The following is a 20,604-nucleotide window of genomic DNA, read 5'->3' on the forward strand; positions in this document are numbered from 1 at the left end:
GCCACCCTTTCAGGTGTCTTGGCAGGATCCTGACTCTTGTTCTTGTTCTTTCCAAACAACTCTTTCAGGTATCCTTTGCTGGGTAGGTATCCTATTTCCTTCTGAAGTGCTATACAATCATCAGTGCGATGGCCAAAGTCTTCGTGGTATGCACATCATTTGGACTTGTCTTGGCCGGATCCGGACTTTTCATTTTTCTTGGGCCATCTAGCCTTGTCACCAAAATCTTGCATGGCACATATCACATCACTTATATCAATGTTAAAACAATATTCAAAAAGTTTAGGATACTCTTCATCATCCTCGTCTTCTTCCACAGCATTTATTCTGGGACTATCTTGTTTAGAATAAGGTTTAGCTCTGGAGAATTTTTGTGGGGAATCCAATTTTCTGTTGGTAGACTCATATTTTGGTATGATCAAACTCTCATGAGTTCTCTTGTCATCCTCCAGACGTATGTATCTCAAGGCCCAATTCCTGACTTCATCGAGATTCCTGCATGGTGTCATGACAAGATCGTCATAGAATTGAGAATCCTTCTTTAATCCCATCTTGAGAGCTTCAACAGCAGCTGCCATATCGAGGTTAGGGATGTCCAAAGCTTCCCTGCTAAATCTAGTTATGTAATCCCTTAAGGATTCATTATTATTCTGAACTATTCTATACAAATCACCTGTTAGTTTCCCAAAGGATCTACTATAAGAAAGCTAATTATTAAACAAGTTAATCAAATGAGCAAACGAGGTAATAGTATTTAAAGGATATTCAATAACCATTTGAGAGCCGGTCCCGTTAGTGTTGAACCGAATCCTTTGCATAGGCAAGCTTCTTTGATGTCGATTGAGATGGGGTTGATTTCCATCCTTTCCCTATATTGGGCTACGTGTTCTTCAGGATCCGTAGTGCCATCATATAACTTCATGCTAGGAGTTTGGATTAATTGGGGATCTCGTCGCATATAGGCCAGGTGAATTTGGATAACCTGTGGCTTCCTGAGGGGACTTCCGCTATATGACGTATTATCCCAGGAATATTGGAGATCATATCCTTCATTTTTTTGCAATTATCTTGCTATCTCGGGGAATATCCCCCTATCCTGCACGGATCAATGGTTAGTGTATAAATTTGCGTTAAGTAAAATGTTACCAAGATCATGGCTAGGCATCTGGTATCCTGAGCTTTGACGGCTTGCAACTCCAGTGAAAGTGGCTTCAGGATACGGTGGCATTTGCATAGGGATATCATCCCCTACATGCACTTCCGAGGACACCATGGGAGGTCCTGACGAGAATAAGCCGGGTGGCATGGTTGAACGAGGCGGCATGTTGATGGAATATGGCCTCATAGGTATAGATAGTTCCAAGGATACTGGAGGATAATTACCCCAGTATCCTGACTGTTGCCGAGACGATGCCCTTGTTGGCTGTGCCCGCGAGGATCCGTGATTCTGGAGGATAGATGATCCTAGAGAGTCGAAATTAAGGGATCTAGGCATGATCGGAGTAGCCTCCTGCCATGGCTTCTTTCTGATCACTTGAATCTCTTTGAATAACTTCTTGCTGTTCCATATGAGTTTTTACCTGTTTCATCAAAGAAAGAATATCTTTGTTAGAAATAATCGGATCTACCCGTGTAGAGGTTGCCGAGTATGTTGGAAGATGCCCTCTAGGCTGAGTGCTTTTCTTTGGAATTGGCGGAGGGCCAGGGTTGACCACTGGAGCAAAGATGTGGTTTTTGATTGGTTGCGAAGACATGATGAAGGGATGAAAGTGATCGAGGACGACGTAAAAGGTTTTGAAAAATTGAAGCACTGATTGCCCCATGGTGGGGTGCCAAATTGTTTTGGGTAAAAATCAACAAGTGTAATTTCGTAACCAAATTAGTAAGTGAGGTAAGGTGCTTGATTGAAATGAACGTAAATGCAATGACACAAGGATTTGTTGCGAGGAAAAAGCTTGCTATCCTAAGGATAATAAGAAAAAAAAAACCCCGGGCGGTGAAAACTATCACCACCAGTTTATTAAAAAATAGAGTGATTACAAGTGTTGGAGCTTTCTCTCTGGATCGTGTTACAGAGTATTGCTAAGTCTAGTGCGATTGTTGTGTGTGTTTTTTATCCATAGATTCACTCTATTTATACAAGAAATCAGCTAACAAAATCTCCTAAAAAAAGGAAAACTAGACTAATTCCATTATAGCCATTATTCCCTATAAAGCACGTTCCTTAGGCGGTTGTTTGAGAGTAGTCCGAGTCTTCAGGAAGACGTGTGAACGTTATATGACTTGTTAAACATTAAAGAAAAGAGGTTGAATTGTTAGTACAATAATATATTAAGAATACCTGTCGTCCTGGAGGATACTGTAGCCTGAAGTTATCCTGAATACAGCCTACTTAGGATACCGAAAATTCGATGCCTAACACCTTGATATGTGATTATATGAACGCTGATGATGAATCGAGGTTGAGGAACGATGAAGGATGAAGTGTTTTAGGGTTCAGATCGATATGTATCAGAAAAAGGGGAAACCAGTTAGATATTGAGCAAGTTTATAATCCGAAAAGGTGGAACATGGGTCGCGCCTTAGTCCATGTGAAACCCGTACCTGCGAAATTTAGAGGAATGCATGAGAAGCCATCATTTAGGAATGAAGTAATCTGGTAACTCGAGAGGGGGTAGGAGTGATCAGATCGTGACACGTAGAATATTTCAGTAGACAATTATATAGATAGTTAGATTATAGTGTGCTAGAATGATGACATGAGCCTTCTCAAGTTTTTATTTATTTTTAAATGTTATATAAACAAATTAGTTTAATGATTATTACATAACATAAGAAGTAAAATATTTAAAAAATATAAACTTAGAAAAGTAAACAATTTGGGTTGGCTGCTTGTTTGTTTGTTTGTTTTTGTTTTTTTTTTTCTTTTTGGAAATAATTTAGTTTTGTTAAATAAACTTCAATCTCTTGTACTAAGAAAAGACACAAGTGTTTTAGATTTTTGTCTTCGCGTTGATACATTGATACCGGATAGAGTGATCTATCACCACAGGGGTGGCTCATGAGATAGCGAAAATAAGTTAGGGCTTTAGGTTTACATTTAATTAAGACCTACAACTCCAAAAAAAACTTTAAATATAGATATTATAATGGGTAAAGTAAACTCAAAGTAATGTATTAGTGTGGTGGTAGGCTTGCTTGTTAATAAGGTATAGTTTATGTGTTCAAAACTTGTAATAAGCAAATTTTGTTTTTTCTTAATAATTGTGATGAAAAGGTCACAAAATACTGTTTCGATTCAGGCCTTCACATTCATTGAGCCGGCCATGCGTCACCGTATGATGTCATTATATTTGTGAACTCCAAAACACAGTTTCGTCAACTTAGATAGTTACCAACTTAATTAAAAAGAAAAAAATGACCTTATTTGTCAACGAACAAAAGAGCACCAATTTTTAAAAGATATCCCCATGTGGCCATGTGAACAATCTTCTCTCATTTAGTCATTTTTGTTACCATTATAAATACACACACATACATACGTCTCTCCCTCAAGCCCCAACCTGAAAATCTCTTTCATTAACTATGGAAACCATCAATATATCAGCGGCCCCGGTGAGGATCAGCATTGCGAACTTCCTCCCTCGAAAGAATCTTTTGCGAAAACATAGTCGGTTTCATATCATATCAGTGTCGAAACAGCTCAACGAGTCGATTAATGTTTCGAAGAGGAAGGATGGACCCATGCTTAATAGTAATGGTATCACCACAACAAGGACGGTTTATAAAGACAACTGGTTTGATCGTATTGCCATTAATTACCTTTCCGAAGTACTTCAAGATACCTCGGGTTTGTTTTTTAGTTGGTGTAAATATTTAATAAAAGTAATATATTAAGACAATCCGAGATACATATTCGAACATGACTTATTTGATGGAATGAAAAAGAAAAAAAAAAAGCTCGAGCCCTTCGAGCATACCCAAAACCCAAAACATCTGGAAAAGGTATATCAGAAACCTGACGGCTATGGAATTTGATATGATATTAGTTTTAAAAATTTCCACGGGTACAAGATTAAGTAAAACCCGACCTGATTACCCGAAATCACACATGTCTGTTTACCGGAACTATATACATAAACTTTTTTAATTATATTTTCTCTTAGCCATTGTCTATTAATGTTTCATTTTAATAGGTATATGATATATTGATATGAAAAATTAAATATAATTTTGGGATATCTATTTGATGATATTTTTTATATATAGGTTGTAAAGTATATATATAGGGGAGGGATCTTTTGAGAACCATGTTGAGTTTTTAGAACTTAAGAACTCCATTCTAGGCCACACATTTAATTAAATGGATTGGAATATGTGGTTGAGATTAAATCTGGCAAAAAAAAGTCAAAGTAAGAGAGAGAATAAAGTTGTAAGTGGTTACACTAACTTTTCCGTCCGTTACACATATGTAAAAAGTCGACTCGGTGCGTAAAAAATTCTGTAATTTTTTTTACATGTATGTAACCTACATATATTACACATGTGTAAAAAATCGAAAAAAAAAATGTTACACTGAGTTCTTTCGAGTTCTTAAAACCCAAAGGGGTTCTCATTTGAAATCTCCCCGTATATATATATATATACAGGGGAGGGTTATCCTAAAAATAAGTAGTTTCCTAGGAAGAGTAAGAATAAATCATAATCATTGGATCATGTTAATCAATGGTTGAGATTTAAAATTACCAAAAACCGAAATAGTTTCCTAAAATTACTCTTTCACCATTATAACCGACATAGTTTCCTATAATTAATCTTTTACCGTAAGTTTTAATGCCAAATGTAAAAAATCTATTGGTTCTTACCGTTCCTAAGAAACTCTATTTATTCTTATTTGAACCATTTTCTATATATATATATATATATATATATATATATACTAAATTTTATCCCCCGTATTACGGGGGTTGTTTTACATTATTCGTTTTCAATATATATATATGTCTATTTGGATTTTAATTCTATTTATTGTAAGAAAGTTAATAATTAATATACTTGAGGTTTGATGATGAAATGGTTTCACAAATAAATGATATGTTATAATCCGGTTTAAAAGCTATTTGGGTTTGGTGATACCCATTACACATTTATTTTCTTTATTATAAAATTGTTTCTTAATTATAAATAATATCTTTTTTTAAATAAAATAGGATATTAATTTTTAGTATATCCCTATTTTATAGGATTTTCATATTAAATGTTTGATGAGATTAATTTTTAATATAATGAGATATTATAACCCGTTTAAGAGCTATATGGGTTTGGTGAGACCTTTACCCGTGAATTCGAGTCAAATGCGTGAGAAGCTTTCCTTTACAAATAAAGCAATCTGATGGTTTGAGAGAATGGTTGTTTTACATATTTCATTTTTTAATATTTACTTTTTGGATTTTAATTTTCTTTATTGTAATAAAGTTAATAATATACTTAGGGTTTGATGATGAAAGAGTTTTATAAAAAAATGATATGTTATAACCCGTTTAAAAGCTATCTGGATTTCGTGACCCATGGCCCGATTATGTTTTACTATAAAATTGTTTATTAATTATAAATAATATTTTTTTCTTTTTAAATTAGATATTAAATTTTAGTATATCCCTATTTTATAGGATTTTTCTATCAGATAGTTGGTAAGATTAATTTTTAATTTAATGAGATGTTATAACCCGTTTAAGAGCAATCTGGTTTTGGTAAGACCCATACCCATGAATTTGGGTTAAATCAATGAGAGGCCTCAATTTAAAAATCAAGCAATCTGGTGGCTTCCATAAAAGGGGGGAGCGACCACATCGCGACACGTAAGATTTTAGGATTTTCAATTTTATATATATATATATAGGGTAAAGATCCTAAGAGAACCATTAGCAAATTGAGAACTTTGAGAACCATTTTGGACCACTAAAAAAATCTCTAAAAAATATTTAAAAAACTATAAAACAAAAAAAAACAAAAATTTTTAAAAAGTAAAAAAACAAAAATTTTTATATTTCATTCCGGTTTCATTAAAAAAAACCGAATTTTTTTTTTCTTTTTAATTCGTATCATACCTATACACATGTGTATATTTTCATTTAATCTCTAGTTACGTAATTTACACATATGTACATTATCATTTACCTTAAATTATACATATGTGCATAGGAAAAAACATGTGTGTACATATTATACATATATGTATAATAAAAAAAACCGATTTTTTTTCTTTTTAATTCGTATTATACATATACACATATTTATACTTTCATTTAATCTCTAGTTACGTAATGTACACATATCATTTACCTTAAATTATACATATGTGTATAGGAAAAAACATGTGTGTGTATATATATGTACATATTATACATATATGTATAATTTAGCTAAACCAAGAATTTTTTTTTTACGTTTTTTTTTTAGAAACCGGGATGATAAATAAGAACTTTGGTTTTTTTAGTTTTTTTATTTTTGTGTTTTTTTTTGTTTTATGATTTTTTTTATTTTTGGGTTTTTTTCTTGTCCAAAATGGTTCTCATAGTTCTCAATTTCCAAAAAGTTCTCACATGATCCTGATCCTATATATATACATAGGCAAAGTATAGAATGAAAACCCACTTGAGTTGTGAAAACTCTATGTAACATGGTTTTTTTTTTTGTTACATGTAATATATGTTGTTACATTTAACACAAAACATCAAAAACATTAAAAAAATGTTTTGCTATATTTTTACATTTTTTTTACTAATTTTTATATATGTTTTCAGGAGAAAGAAAGTGTAAATTAACTTTTATATTTTTTAATAACTTTAATTGTGGACCACAATATTTAATATTTAATTAAAAATATGTGTTTGAGAATAGGTTTCTAGAGTTTTCACAACTTAAGTTGGTTTTTATTCTAACCTAACCCTATATATATCATAATGATATTATTTATTTATGCTTACTCTCATTTGTATATGGATGCAATATATAATATTCTAATTTGTAATAGTTGATATATGCATAACGAGGGATGAGCTTAATACGGAGCCGATACCGACTGGTACCGGTCTTGAATCTCGTAAAAACTTGGTATCGATACCATAAATGCTCGTTGCGGTGCCGGTTGGTACGGTACCAGTTGGCAGTTGCATAGGGAACAATTTGATAAATACCGATACTGATCAAGAATTTTCTCGATCCCGACTTTCTTAAAAGTATGGCACCGTTACGGAACCGAAATGCTTGTTTCGTTACCGATACCCGGTCCTATTTTCTCATCCATGTACATAACTTAAAATATAATTAATGTACTTGGAATACCAACGAGCATTTTTAACAAACTAACTAATATCTATGAAGCACAAGAACCGCTCCGATGATGTAGTACCCGCCTCGAGGACGTAAACGCGTTAGAAACGTTTCCTAAACGAATCCGGTTAATGGGGATGGATCCAAAATTGTTTCGAGGGCGTTTCCATTAGCGTCATATGCTGCTATAGAGTACTTGGCAACCAAATAGTGAACTTGTAGCAAATTCCAGCGGAGATTCTGGCGCCGAAGCTGTAGGAAGAAGAAGATAGAGGCTGAAATGATGGCTGAGGTTTTTTGGTTTAAACAAGATTAGTTTTTTTAACATTTAACCGCTTTATCTTTTACTTTTTTGCATCTAATTCCTAAAACTTTTAATTTTTACATAAAAGGTCTTTTTTCTTCAATCTAGTCTCTCTAGGTTTGTATATTTCATTTGTAACCCTAGATTTTAACTAACGTTTCAATTCTTAAACAATATATGTATCTATTTTTGCCTTTGTTTAATATATTTGTATTTTTTTTTTTGCCATACCATTGCCGTACCCGTATCTTGAATTTTTGATTTTTGCTGTTTCTCGTACCCATAACGTCCCCGTATCCTGGTCCCGTACCCGGTCCCGTTCTACTTAGACTAATATATATGATACTCGCACGTATGCCAGATACGCAATGGGTAATTACTAGACAAATACTCAATGAATATTAGGCCGAGTAAGGGACTTGTTTTATAACGGGGTATGTGATTGATATTACCAATAACTAACCCGAATCCAGCTAGCCCAATGCATCCCTACTTATCTTATATTTTCTTGAAATCATAAACTAGCTCATGTAATTTGTACATCATGTTGTGGGAGAAGACCATAGGTATGAGAAACTCAAAGAGCGGGTATTGATGGCGGCATCTAGAGCGATTTTTCTGAGCTTCGACCCGATCGAACAACGTTTACTTATTGGCAAGGTTCTTCTGAATGCTATTCCTCCATCTTACATCCCCATGGCAAGTTAATTCTTTTTTGTTGTTTTGATGCGTTTTATGACTTTTTTTTTCTCTAAGTTAATACATCAAAAGATTAAAATTTTCAATATCAATCCAATCAAATGCATCAACGTAATTATAAAATGTTGAGTTTTTTATTATGTTATGCAGTTCAGAAAACTGTTTCCACCTCGTAAATTTTCAAGAGAGTTTTGTGCTGCGTTCACAACTATTTTCTTCACTTGGCTTGTCGGCCCGTGCAAGGTATGTATATGTGCCTATGTTTGTTTCTTTTGAACGTTGGAATTCTATTAAAAGCACATATTGAAGACGGAAAATTACATGATTAAAAAAGGGTTCTTTAATCACTCTATCCAAGATAATTTACAATTATATTTCATATTCAAGTACCAATAAGACGACGAAAGATAAACAACTTCATCAAATGACAATTCTGTCTTCAGACGACTCTTCGAGAAAATCATGTAAATCCGAAGTTCCAAATAGCCCACCACGTTACAAACATAATAGCTCCCACCATCTTTTTCTTGGCAAAACTTTAACTCCTCCGAATCATCAAGCCAAGCCATATGATCCGAAGGGAATCGTCAAACCAAACTTTAACGCGAAATCATCATATCTGCGTGTCTATGTTACTTTAATTTAAGTCAAGCTCTTAATCAATATTCATACATATAACGTGCTAACAAGAAACTACCTGTTACCAAATAAGAATTAATTTATGCAAAACACGTTATAACTGCTAATAATGTTTTTTATGATAACTTTTTTGTTTTTTGAAAATAAAAACAAAATTTCAATGAGAAGCTTGACAAACTTAACATTACCAAGACATAAGATCCGAAAGGAATCTCACAGCTAAACTTAACACCGAATCATCAAACCAAGCCATATCTACGTGTCTATGTTACTTTAATATAAGTCAAAACTCTTAACTCAATATCAAAACAAATAACGTGTTAAGAAGAAACTACATGTAACCAAATAAGAATCAATGTATTCAAAGCACGTTATAATTGTGAATAGTGTTTTGCATAATTAATATCTTTTTTTGAAAAATATAAACAAAATTTTAATGAGAAGCTTGACAAACTTACATTGCCAAGATTTTGTCAACATTCAAAACGAAGATTTTATAACTATTTCCTTTTAAATCAACTTTCACGTCTGGCTGTCATGGTGGCGGTGGCACGTGGTGGTACAGTGGTCATGAGAAAAGGGGGAGAAATCGTTTTTGCCACCTGTTGGCCACATAAGCACTTTTGTGACATGCAGGCATTTCAAATAATCAAATGACTAACGTCGTTAGACAATTGTGTACTATGAGATTGCTGGGAGAAATTAGGTTAAAAAAATAGGAATGTCACAAAACATTTCGTTAATTGAGATTATTGTCAACCAATAACAGTTAGAATTATTTAAATCCAATATTAATCTTTTAAGATTGTGTTTTTGTATGATAAAAAGAGGAAATTTTTAAAATAGGTATTTATGAAAATAAATTTCAAGTTTTAGGTATGATTTTCAAAGAATTCCAAAAATAGGTATTATAAACTAGTCGTGACAAGTATATTATTTTAGTATACGGGTAGTTTGCAGAGCCCATTAAAGCATGCCATGTGTCCATAAACTAACCGTGATGAGTACATTCACTAACCATCTAGTCGTGACGAGTAGGTTACAACTTTCCGAGACACGAGTAGTTTACTAAACTAACCATAACGAGTTGTTTTGTATACCAAATTCATCGAACCGGTTAGTTTTACAAGAACTAACTGGATCGGTTAGTTTGAAAGCTCAAATAGTCATTACGAGTGGTTCTTCCGTAAACATATCCAATACGAGTAGTTTGTTCCGTAAACATATCCGATACGAGTAGTTTCTTGTAAAACTAACCGGTTCGATGAATTTGATAAACAAAACAACTCGTTATGGTTAGTTTAGTAAACTACTTGTGTCTCGGAAAGTTGTAATCTACTCGTCACGACTAAACCATTTGTGTAGTACTCATGGGTGTTGATTACGAGGCATGCAACTTCTTTGGTCGTGACGACTAAATGATTTGTGAGCGTACTCGTCACGGTTAGTTTATGGCCATGTGGTATGTTTTAAGTGGCTCTGCAAACTACTCGTGTATTAAAATAATCTACTCGTCAAGACTAGTTTATAATACCTATTTTTGAAATTTTTTAAAAAATCATACCAGCTTAAAATTTGTTTTTATAAATACTTATTTTGAAAAATTTCCCTGATAAAAATGGTGTGTTCCTCTTATATATTCTTTCTAAAAATATAATAAAAAATGATAACTAAACATAAACAAAGACACCTAGATAAAGTGAGAATTAGTTAAAATTAAGTAATCATTTAATCTAAAAATATAACAAAAAACACAAACCTATGTATGATTTTTATATATATAGTCCGATTAAAAATATTTAAAACCTCAACTAATAATTCAATAGCAAGATATAGGTTCTTAATTCAATAAATAAAATCTAAACCTAGCTATATACTTTCTTATTATTAGGCCTGTAAACGAACCGAACGTTCGATAAACTTTTCTTGAACCATTCAGCGAGAAATTCGTTTATTTAATAAACGAACAAACACGAACAAAAAATTTGTGTTCGTTTAATTAAACGAACGAATATGAACACATATTCCATTCGTTCATTTATGTTTGTTTATTTATGTTTGTTTATGTGTTAATAGAAAATAATTAAATATTTTTTTGATAAGTTATCTACTTAAAAAGTTTTGTATTTTTTAATTTGTGTTCACTTATGTTTGTTTGTGTTCATTTATGTTCATTTATCTCTGTTGAATTATGTTAAACGAACACAAGTGTTCAATTTTTAATAAACGAACAAAAACTTAAACATTCGTTCGATTAAGCATTCGTTTCCGTTTAAAGTTAAATGAACGAACACTAACACACCCTTGTTCATGTTCATTTGAATTGTTTACATGCTTTTATAATTCACGTTGATGAATATATCGGGCTCAATTTCTAGGCTTTGCCGATTTTATTTGTGTTCGTTTGTGTTCGTGAACACATTCATTTCTTTAATAAACGAACACGAATATAAAATCTCGTTCGGTAAGTGTTCGTGAACCGTTCATGAAAAAATTATTTCATTAACGAACGAACAAGAACAAGGTCTTGTTCGTGTTCGTTCAGTTCATTTACAGCCCTAGTTATTAGGGTGAAAGTGTGTTTTGACGGATGTACTACGGGGACTTTTGCACACCACGGTGAAGAGTACATATTTAATATTGGCTTTTGTGTAGTAGATGGTTGCGTACTTTATAGTTTTTCTTTACTCGTCTTTTTTAGATCCAATGACAGGGAAAGTAAACTTAAATTGGAGCTTTAGACCCTCATTTAAATAGGCCCTCTAATTTAATACAAAGTTAGACGGAAAAAAACATACAAAATGATGAAAATGATACTTAAGTTATTTAAAAAGACAAACATATTCATCGTTAGTTGTTTTACTTTATAATAATAAAATTCAAAAAAGAATTTGAATTCTCGTTTCATGTTAAGCCTCTAAAAGAGTTAGGCCAGCCCAGCCTTTTGCCTCTCTCACCCCGAACTTTGAGGCTCAATAGTTTGCGACTATCAGATAAAAGTTTCAATGAAACAATCTTTAGTTCTTTACTCTTGTTCATGGGTACGGTGTCAAGGTTCTCAATTTTCAAATGGTTTTCACACGATCCCTATATATATAAGATGAGTATCATTATAGAACTCTTAGATTATTTAAAAAACTTTAAGGAACTCTTGATAGCTAACGTTTTTTATAAAATTTTTAGTATGTTAATATTATTTGAGTATAGTTTTATCACTTTTTGTGTCTATATTTACGATTAAAATTATGAAAATTAGTTTTTACACATATCGATGTTTCATTTACACATATGTAAATTTGTTACTATATAAATGTTACACATGTGTAAACTTTTTTTTTTAAATATGATAAAACTATTCTCTAACAATAATAATATATAAAAAAATTTCAAAAAAAAATAGTTGGTTGCTAATACTTCTCAAAGTTCTTAAATGTTTTGAAGTTCTGTAATTAATGAAACTAACCCCATACACACGAACACACATAAATATACACACTTGGTATTATGATTAAATACAAATAATTTTTAACATGAAAAACGTATAAATAACTAAAATAATATGTACAAGCTAGAGCAATAATTATTACGCTGTAGGTTTTAAACTAGAGTAAGAGAAAAAAGCATGTGTATTTGATTGGAAAGCAGCCTCAACATCTTTGAAATTTAAAAAAATAAGCTTCTATTATAAAATGTTTATAATAACCCTATGAAATCTAGTGTTTAAACAAGGCTATGGTTATTTACACACCTTTGACCTATCCACACACCCTTTAACATGAGTTCTATACGATTGTATGTAGGGTGTGTGGATAACCAAAAAGTATATGAATATCACATCCCTTAAACAAACAATTTCTTTTTCTTCATATGGTGTTAGTATTTTTGTTGCTTGGATTTATTAGTGACTGGACGTCAAAGTTTTTATGGCGGGTCAGGTACATAAGAAAAACAATGTCATAATAAAAATCTATTATTACAGAAAAACAAATAATAAAAATATCATTTAATATATTTAACTATAAGTAGATGTCATGTCACTATTTCCTATTATATTATGACACATGACCCGTTTTCCTATTATAACCCATGACCCGTAAGACTTTATAAAATTTTGAAAAATATATTATTGTGTGATAATACGGGTTTCGAACCCAATACCTCATGTGTCAAACCAAATATACTTACCAACTCCACTAAAATGGTATTTGTGTTTGATTTCTTAACTTAGCATATATATAAATGTGATTTTTCTTCAAGTATAGAACCAAAATTATATTTAATTGTTAACATTTTCATAATTCACAATATGACATTGTCTTTTCGTATCTCTTTTACACAACCATTTAAGTTTGTTCATTGTTTCTCTTTATTTTAAAATATAATTTATTTTTATTTATTTTCTTTTACAACAAAACCTTAGTCTTTACAAATTTAGTTTTTAAATCTGTGACAACATTTTGTTATAAATATCATTTTTATACACACAATATTAACATAACAATATCGGTACAAATGTTTTATTTGAAATAAATCAAGCATCAAGATTTAGTTTTCAACTTAAAATTATAGTGCATAATATATCAAAAACTTAATAAAAAAATCATAAATAAAATTATTATATGAAACAATTGAATTTACGTATTGCATATAATAATTTTTTATTTTTATTATATTTTTCACACGTGTGTAACACGAGCTCTGACCTAGTATATAAAATATATCTTCTAGCTATTCCATATGTGTTTTAATAGAGATCTATTACATTTACATGCGAATAACAAAATGAGCCTTTTTAAAAACAAACTATTGGACTTCTTTAAATGAAAATACGACCAATGTTTTCATAAATGGGCCGGACAGTGAATCGGACGTGGACCGGTCAAACAACTTTTTTCCTAAAATGACGTTAAGGCTGAAAAAAGAATTTTCAAAAAAGAAAAAAAAAATCATTGTAAACCGGTTCAACCGGTCCGGTTCCCCAATCAGACCGGTGAACCGGTTCAAACCGGCCGGTTTTCTAGGAACCGAACGAGCTACATAGAACCGGATCAGTCGGTGGACCAAATCCCGATCGGACCAGGTCAACCGGCCCTCCGATCCGGTCTCAACATCATTGAATACGACAAAGGTTTTAAAGGCTTAAACTTTAACAATTATATTTTTATTTTTTTACTAGAGAACCAGATCCCTTTTCCTTGATTAATTAGATTACATCGAAACAGAAGGCAAACGGGCAACAAGCTACGTCGCTACCCCTTTTTATTTAGTTAAAGCTTTATATATATATAGGATCAAGATCATGTGAGAACGTTTTGGGAATTGAGAACCATTTTGGACCACAAAAAAATCTTAAAATAAAAAAAGTCATAAAACAAAAAAAACACAAAAATAAAAAAAGTAAAAAAATCAACGTTCTTATTTATCATCCCGGTTTCTAAAAAAAATCTCGGTTTAGCTAAATTATACATATATGTACACACATGTTTTTTTCCTATACACATATGCATAATTTAAGGTAAATGATAATGTACATATGTGTACATTACGTAACTAGAGATTAAATAAAAGTATACATATGCGTATAGTTATAATACGAATTAAAAAGAAAAAAATAAATCGGTTTTTTTATTTTATATATATATATAATATGCACACACATGTTTTTTCCTATGCACATATATATAGTTTAAGATAAATGATAATGTACATTTGTGTACATTACGTGACTATAGATTAAATGAAAGTATACATATGTGTATAGGTATAATACGAATTAAAAAGAAAAAAAATTCAGTTTTTTTAATGAAACCGGAATGAAATATAAGAATTTTGGTTTTTTTTACTTTTTTAAAATTCTTGTATTTTTTTTTGTTTTATAATTTTTTAAATATTTTTTAGAGGTCTTTTTAGTGGTTCAAAATAATTCTCAAAGTTCTTAATTTGCCAATGGTATTCTTAGAATCCTTACCCTATATATATATACTTATACTAACAAAAGAAAATAATGATGATGACGTGACAGCTCCATATTCTTTCTTGACTAAATTTTCCCGCTCAAATTCCTAATAACTATTTATAGACATTCTAAAAACTTTTCATATTATAAATAAAGATTATATATTTTAAAATTGAACAATTCCTTATAAAACAAATAGCCGTTTAATGCAATTTACATGTGAAAATATAAACCTAAAATTGGAATTGAAATATTTAACCAATTCCAATTTTAATTTATAATATATAATAATGTCATGCATAATAATATAAAGAAATATACTAATAATAATAGTATACAATTTCTTAGATTACGAGTACATTTAAAAAATAAATAATTTTTCTTAATATATTAACTTTTTTAAATATCTATATTTTGTAACATAACAACAAAAACATGCATACAAATATATTATCTAATTTAAAAAATCTTTTCATATGTAAAAAACGGATTTACATAAAAAAAGAATTTTCGGTATTTGTGACATTAATAGCTGATCACCCCAATATTTATTCAATATAACAAAATTTGTATTGTTTAAAAATTCTATTTAGTCTTTCTTATTTGTTTCAAATAATTTATTGTATTAATTTGCACATTGACAAATTCCGTGTAATATATACCTATCAATGCTTCTAACTTTATCAAATTTGAAATATTTGTGTAAGCATTAACTTTTCCTTCAAAGGCGATCAGAACGTTGTATGAAAAGCATGTCATGCAAAACTATGTTCAAATGAAGCAAAATATTCACAAAATTGAATGAGTTAACATGTTACTTTTTATGTTGTCATTATGACAAAGTCGAGAAGCTCCCTGAAACTTATCCAAAATATTTTCATGGCGTAGCTCAGTAAAACATAGTTCTTGAATAACATCCGTCGTTACAATTTAATGTTCTCCTTTCCTTCGATGGGTGGTAAATTGATAAATATATCAATAAAGGTAACACCTATTCCGTATTTAGTCTGAGTAGCTAGAACTACTATTGTATGATAAGTCTTATTCCCAAAATTGGTTAATTACCAAAAATTTTTCAATTATATATATGACACTGAGAATGAAATTTTCAATAGAAAGAGCGTTATCGGGTGCGTTTCTGCACGTGCATTTTTTTATTAAGTTCATTTAAAAAAATTATTTTGTTATATAAATAAAATTAATTTATGTACACATAGTAAAGCATAGATGTAATATATTTTTTCATACATTATGTAATTATTTGCTTTAATTGTAATGTTATAATTTGGATCATCCCGTGCATGACACGGGCTCTAAAGCTATATATATATATAGTAAAATCTCGCGGGCATTGGATTTAAAATTTATTTTTTTAAAACTAGTGAGTTCAATCGTTAAAGAAGATACTCTAACTATATGTTTTATCTAACTATATATATAAAACATAGAAAGAATAGTTTCAGTTGAACCGAACACGCCACCTATGTAGCTCACCTTTGTCATGCTACTCTTATCTTAGATCCGACGTTTACTATTTTTTTACTTTTTAAGAAAAATTATATTTAAATAATCTCAATTATGGACTATTGGCAAATAAAAGTCTCAATTAATGAGTTGACTGCTAACAGTCCCATCTAACTCACCACGTTCACGTGGTGGTTGTCGGCGGTGGTGGGACTTATTTACCAATAGTCTATAGTTGGAATTATTTAAATTAAGTTTTCCAGTTTTAACTAAAGGTAAAAGAATCAGAGTTTGAAGGAGCTAAAGAGAAGAATGTTGTCTGTATAAAGAAATGCAGGTACCAACTTTAGTTTTTAAATTCTTTCAATGCCATCTTATAAATTCTTAAATAATCAGAGTTTGTAAAAAGCTGTTGACTAATAGACATGACTTCAAACAACACTGAAAGTTCACACATAGTACTCTCGTGCAACTTGTTTTGCCTTCTTTGTATCACATCACCACTTAGAATAATGTTACAGGCCCTAGTATATATACGTCATATAACATTTTACCAATATTCGTGTTTTACTTAGGTTTCTAGAGATGAGTAATTGCGCGGGGATGTGCATGAATCTCTGCAAGGCACCAACACAAGAGTTCATGAAGAACACTTTTGGCATGCCAATGAACATGGTTCCAAGTAAGTCTACACAAAGATAATTGTTATAGTACCAATTAAGACATCTTGAAATCATTTCATAATATGAAAACTTCACTGATAAGTCATAACAAATAATTGTAATCAAATATGCTCAAACTGAGTGGTAGATTTTGAGGATATGAGTTGTGAGTATATATTTGGTAAAGATCCTCCGCCACTACGAGATTATCCTGCTTTTAAGCAACCATGTTACAAGCTATGTAAGTAATTTACAAAGGTGTCACCTTATTTAATATATATATATATATATATAGGGTTTGGATCAAATACAAATGAAATTAACGTGCTAAATGTGAAAATCAAGTAGAGTAATTATATATACAAGTAGAGTAATTATGTAATTACACCATAGAGTAATTACGTAATTACTCTATGGTGTAATTACATAATTACTCTACTTGTATATATAATTACTCTACTTGATTCTCATGTTTAACACGTTAATTTCATTTGTACGTTAACCCTCCCCTATATATATATATATATATATATATATATATATATATATATAGGGTTAGGTTAAAATAAAAACCCACTTGAGTTGTGAAAACTCTAGAAATCCATTCTCAACCATATGTTTTAATTAAAGTTTGAATTTTCTCTCCTGAAAACATATAAAAAAATTAGTAAAAAAATGTTAAAAAATAGCAAAACAATTTTTTTTTATGTTTCGATATTTTGTATTAAATGTTACAACATATATTACGTGTGCAAAAAAAAACGATGTTACATAGGGTTTTCACAACTCAAATAGGTTTTCATTATATACTTTCTTTCTCTCTCTATATATATATAGGGTTGAGTTCAATGGAGAAATCATATTAGTGTGAAAAGTTGGTGAAATCCTTTGAACCAATCAAAAATTTTCTTTTATTTTTTTCTTTTAATTAAATCCAAATGTATAATGGTAAAGTTTGAATTTCTTATATTTGGTAAGTATTGAATTTTTGTAAGTTTCAATTTTGTTCTCTAATTAATTTATTTATGTGTTAGTTAAATTTAAGAAACATTCTAAATTTTTTTTTGTTGAGTCGTATATCAATTTTCTGATAAGTTCTTACTCTTTTTTTAACTTGGTATTTTATAGGATAAAAATGAGCAATATCAAACGAGACGGGTATATATAAGAGTATCATACACAAGTTTATACTACACCTACACATGAGTGCAACATTCAAAATAACAACTTTAATTATAAAAACCAATCCTAAATTCTTTTAGCCATGTAGATCTTATTATTGGTCTTTTAACATATATATTCCTACATAAAAACTCATGCACACATAAAACCTAGTCATACACACAAGTCTACATTCATATTTACACAAAATTATTTTTATCAATAAATATTCCTACATAGCTAGAACCTATACAATAGTTTTCCCTACACACTAACATGAATCGTCCTATATAACTACACACAACAATAGATTTCCCTACACAATAACACCGAATAATCCTACATTACGACACAAAACAATGATCCTACATCACTACACAAAACAATAGGTTCCCTACACAACGAAACATAGTTTTCCCTACACAATAATACGTATAGCCCCACATCACTAACATTTAGAATGGTGTAGTCTAAAGTATGTTTCATTGGTACATGCATCAAGCTTACTACTACACACAAACACAACACCAACATTTGGATCCATGTTCGCAGTGTTCATGCTAATATGTGTTATTAGTGTAGGATAGTGTTAACTGAGATCCCAAGTATATGACAAGTAATAACACCAAAAAAAACAAAAAAAAAACAAACTCAATACAAATGTTTTCTCAAGATTTAGTATATGGAAAGTCAAGTGACAGTTTTCATATAACTAGGAAATTCAAAAACAACTAATATAGTTTCCTATTTTAATTGTATCAACAAAAAAACTTTAGTACCCTTTTCTTTTAAAAAAAACTCATAAACATCCAAAATTAATTACCAAAATTCTATAAATAATGTAGGCTTTTGATTAATATATCTAATGGTCAGGATTGATTTCTCCAATTTCTCACTTTAATTTCATTTCTCTACTGAACCGTCCCCTATATATATATATATATATATAAACTTTGGAGACTTCACTTACATGCTTGTTTACATATATGTATTTATCTACATACATATGTATGTATCGTGCAGGTAATGTGAAGCGTAAGCATGATACAAGGTGCATCAGCGAAGGTGTGATATGAAGTAATAAATCAGAACTTATTATAAACAAAATAGTATATATAATTTGTCATAAATTGTTAACTACATTTCTATGGAAGATTTAAAATAAAACATGTTGGATTATTCTATTTTGTTTTAAATTAGTTATGTGTCTATATATATATATTTTTAGTATATTTATATTTTTTATAAGTTGGTTTTTGAAACCAATCTGACTAGTAGACAGATAAGAATTTGTTTTATACTTTTATGATATTGAATAATAAGCTTAGCAAAAACACAAATCACACAATGAAAACTTATATAGAATGAGTTGTTGAATTATTGAATGGTGCTAGTTAAAATAAAAAAAATTATAATATTCGAAAATGAATATAAGAGAAAAGGCATAGAAACGATAAATATATGTAAATTAATGTGTAGATGTTGACATGATTTTAATTTTTTGTAACATGAACAAAGTAGGTGTATTCTAGCCTTCTAGGTATGGATTGAAATATCAATTCAAAACAAATTGTAAATAGAAAAGTAGAAGAAACTTGTAACACCTAATCACCTATAGTTTTTGTTTAATATTGTGATTATATGTAAGAACTCTTAAAGAAAATGATTTACAAGAATGTTTGCAATATATCTAAAATTAAAAAGTTATGAGTCGATTTAGAAATACTCGTAAAAAACATAAAGTTGCTGATATTCGAAAATCAGAATGAAACAAGAGATTATGTATAAAAAACACAATATATTCATCAATTTTATCTTGTTAGCCTCATTTTATAACCGGCGTATCATGAAAATTTTAGCTTAACTAGTTCAAATTATGTACAAGTCCTTAAAACAACTTTATTCTAGCAACCACTACCTAAGCTAGTGAGTATCACCGACGACCCAATTACCGACAGAATGATTTTGTTGGTAATTTTAGGTAGATTTGTAGTAGTTTAGTCCTATTTGTGACTTTCATTTAGTTAGAAGCTAATGAGAATGCTTACATACACACCGCGTGCAATCAAGAAGGGGAGTGGGTTATCAAGGAATACGGTGCTTCACTCACTCGATTGGAATTGATAACCGGTCAGAATATATGTATCCAACTTAATCGAAATTAAAGTTGCATCAAAGTAACAATCGTCAAAGATGGAAACAATGAAATTGCAGATGGATCATGGATGCAGTTCTCGAAAAGTTGGATCAAATGGGCAGTAGCAACAACAATGGTTGTAACAATAACCACAACAGTACGTAATGGATATGTCGAATCAACATGAAACAATGGAAACAAGATGCAGTCAAGCATCAATCGATTTTCGAAGGTCGAATTTACAAAATTC

General features: G+C 30.5%; 1 protein-coding gene across 1 annotated transcript; it reads left to right on the plus strand.

Moving 5' to 3' along the window:
- The first annotated feature begins 3,482 nt into the window (after positions 1 to 3,482).
- On the plus strand, positions 3,483 to 19,293 carry LOC143598898 (beta-carotene isomerase D27, chloroplastic-like). The gene is made up of 7 exons (XM_077076992.1): positions 3,483 to 3,850; positions 8,196 to 8,335; positions 8,486 to 8,578; positions 16,670 to 16,731; positions 16,970 to 17,076; positions 17,205 to 17,297; positions 19,241 to 19,293. Exons 1-7 carry the CDS (start codon positions 3,586 to 3,588, stop codon positions 19,291 to 19,293), a joined length of 813 nt encoding a protein of 270 aa, XP_076933107.1. The 5' UTR covers positions 3,483 to 3,585.
- Positions 19,294 to 20,604: the final 1,311 nt, after the last annotated feature.

The sequence above is a fragment of the Bidens hawaiensis genome, unplaced genomic scaffold (genome assembly GCF_021521415.1).
Source record: "Bidens hawaiensis isolate Kalapana, Puna unplaced genomic scaffold, B.hawaiensis_p1.1 tig00051235_1, whole genome shotgun sequence".
Classification (NCBI taxonomy): domain Eukaryota; kingdom Viridiplantae; phylum Streptophyta; class Magnoliopsida; order Asterales; family Asteraceae; genus Bidens; species Bidens hawaiensis.

Excerpts from the sequence above, each read along its gene's own strand:
- LOC143598898 (XM_077076992.1), top strand. The coding sequence starts at position 3,586 with ATGGAAACCATCAATATATCAGCGGCCCCGGTGAGGATCAGCATTGCG. Across the intron at positions 8,336-8,485 it reads CTCCATCTTACATCCCCATG|TTCAGAAAACTGTTTCCACC; the intron begins GCAAGTTAATTC and ends TATGTTATGCAG. Across the intron at positions 17,077-17,204 it reads GCCAATGAACATGGTTCCAA|ATTTTGAGGATATGAGTTGT; the intron begins GTAAGTCTACAC and ends ACTGAGTGGTAG.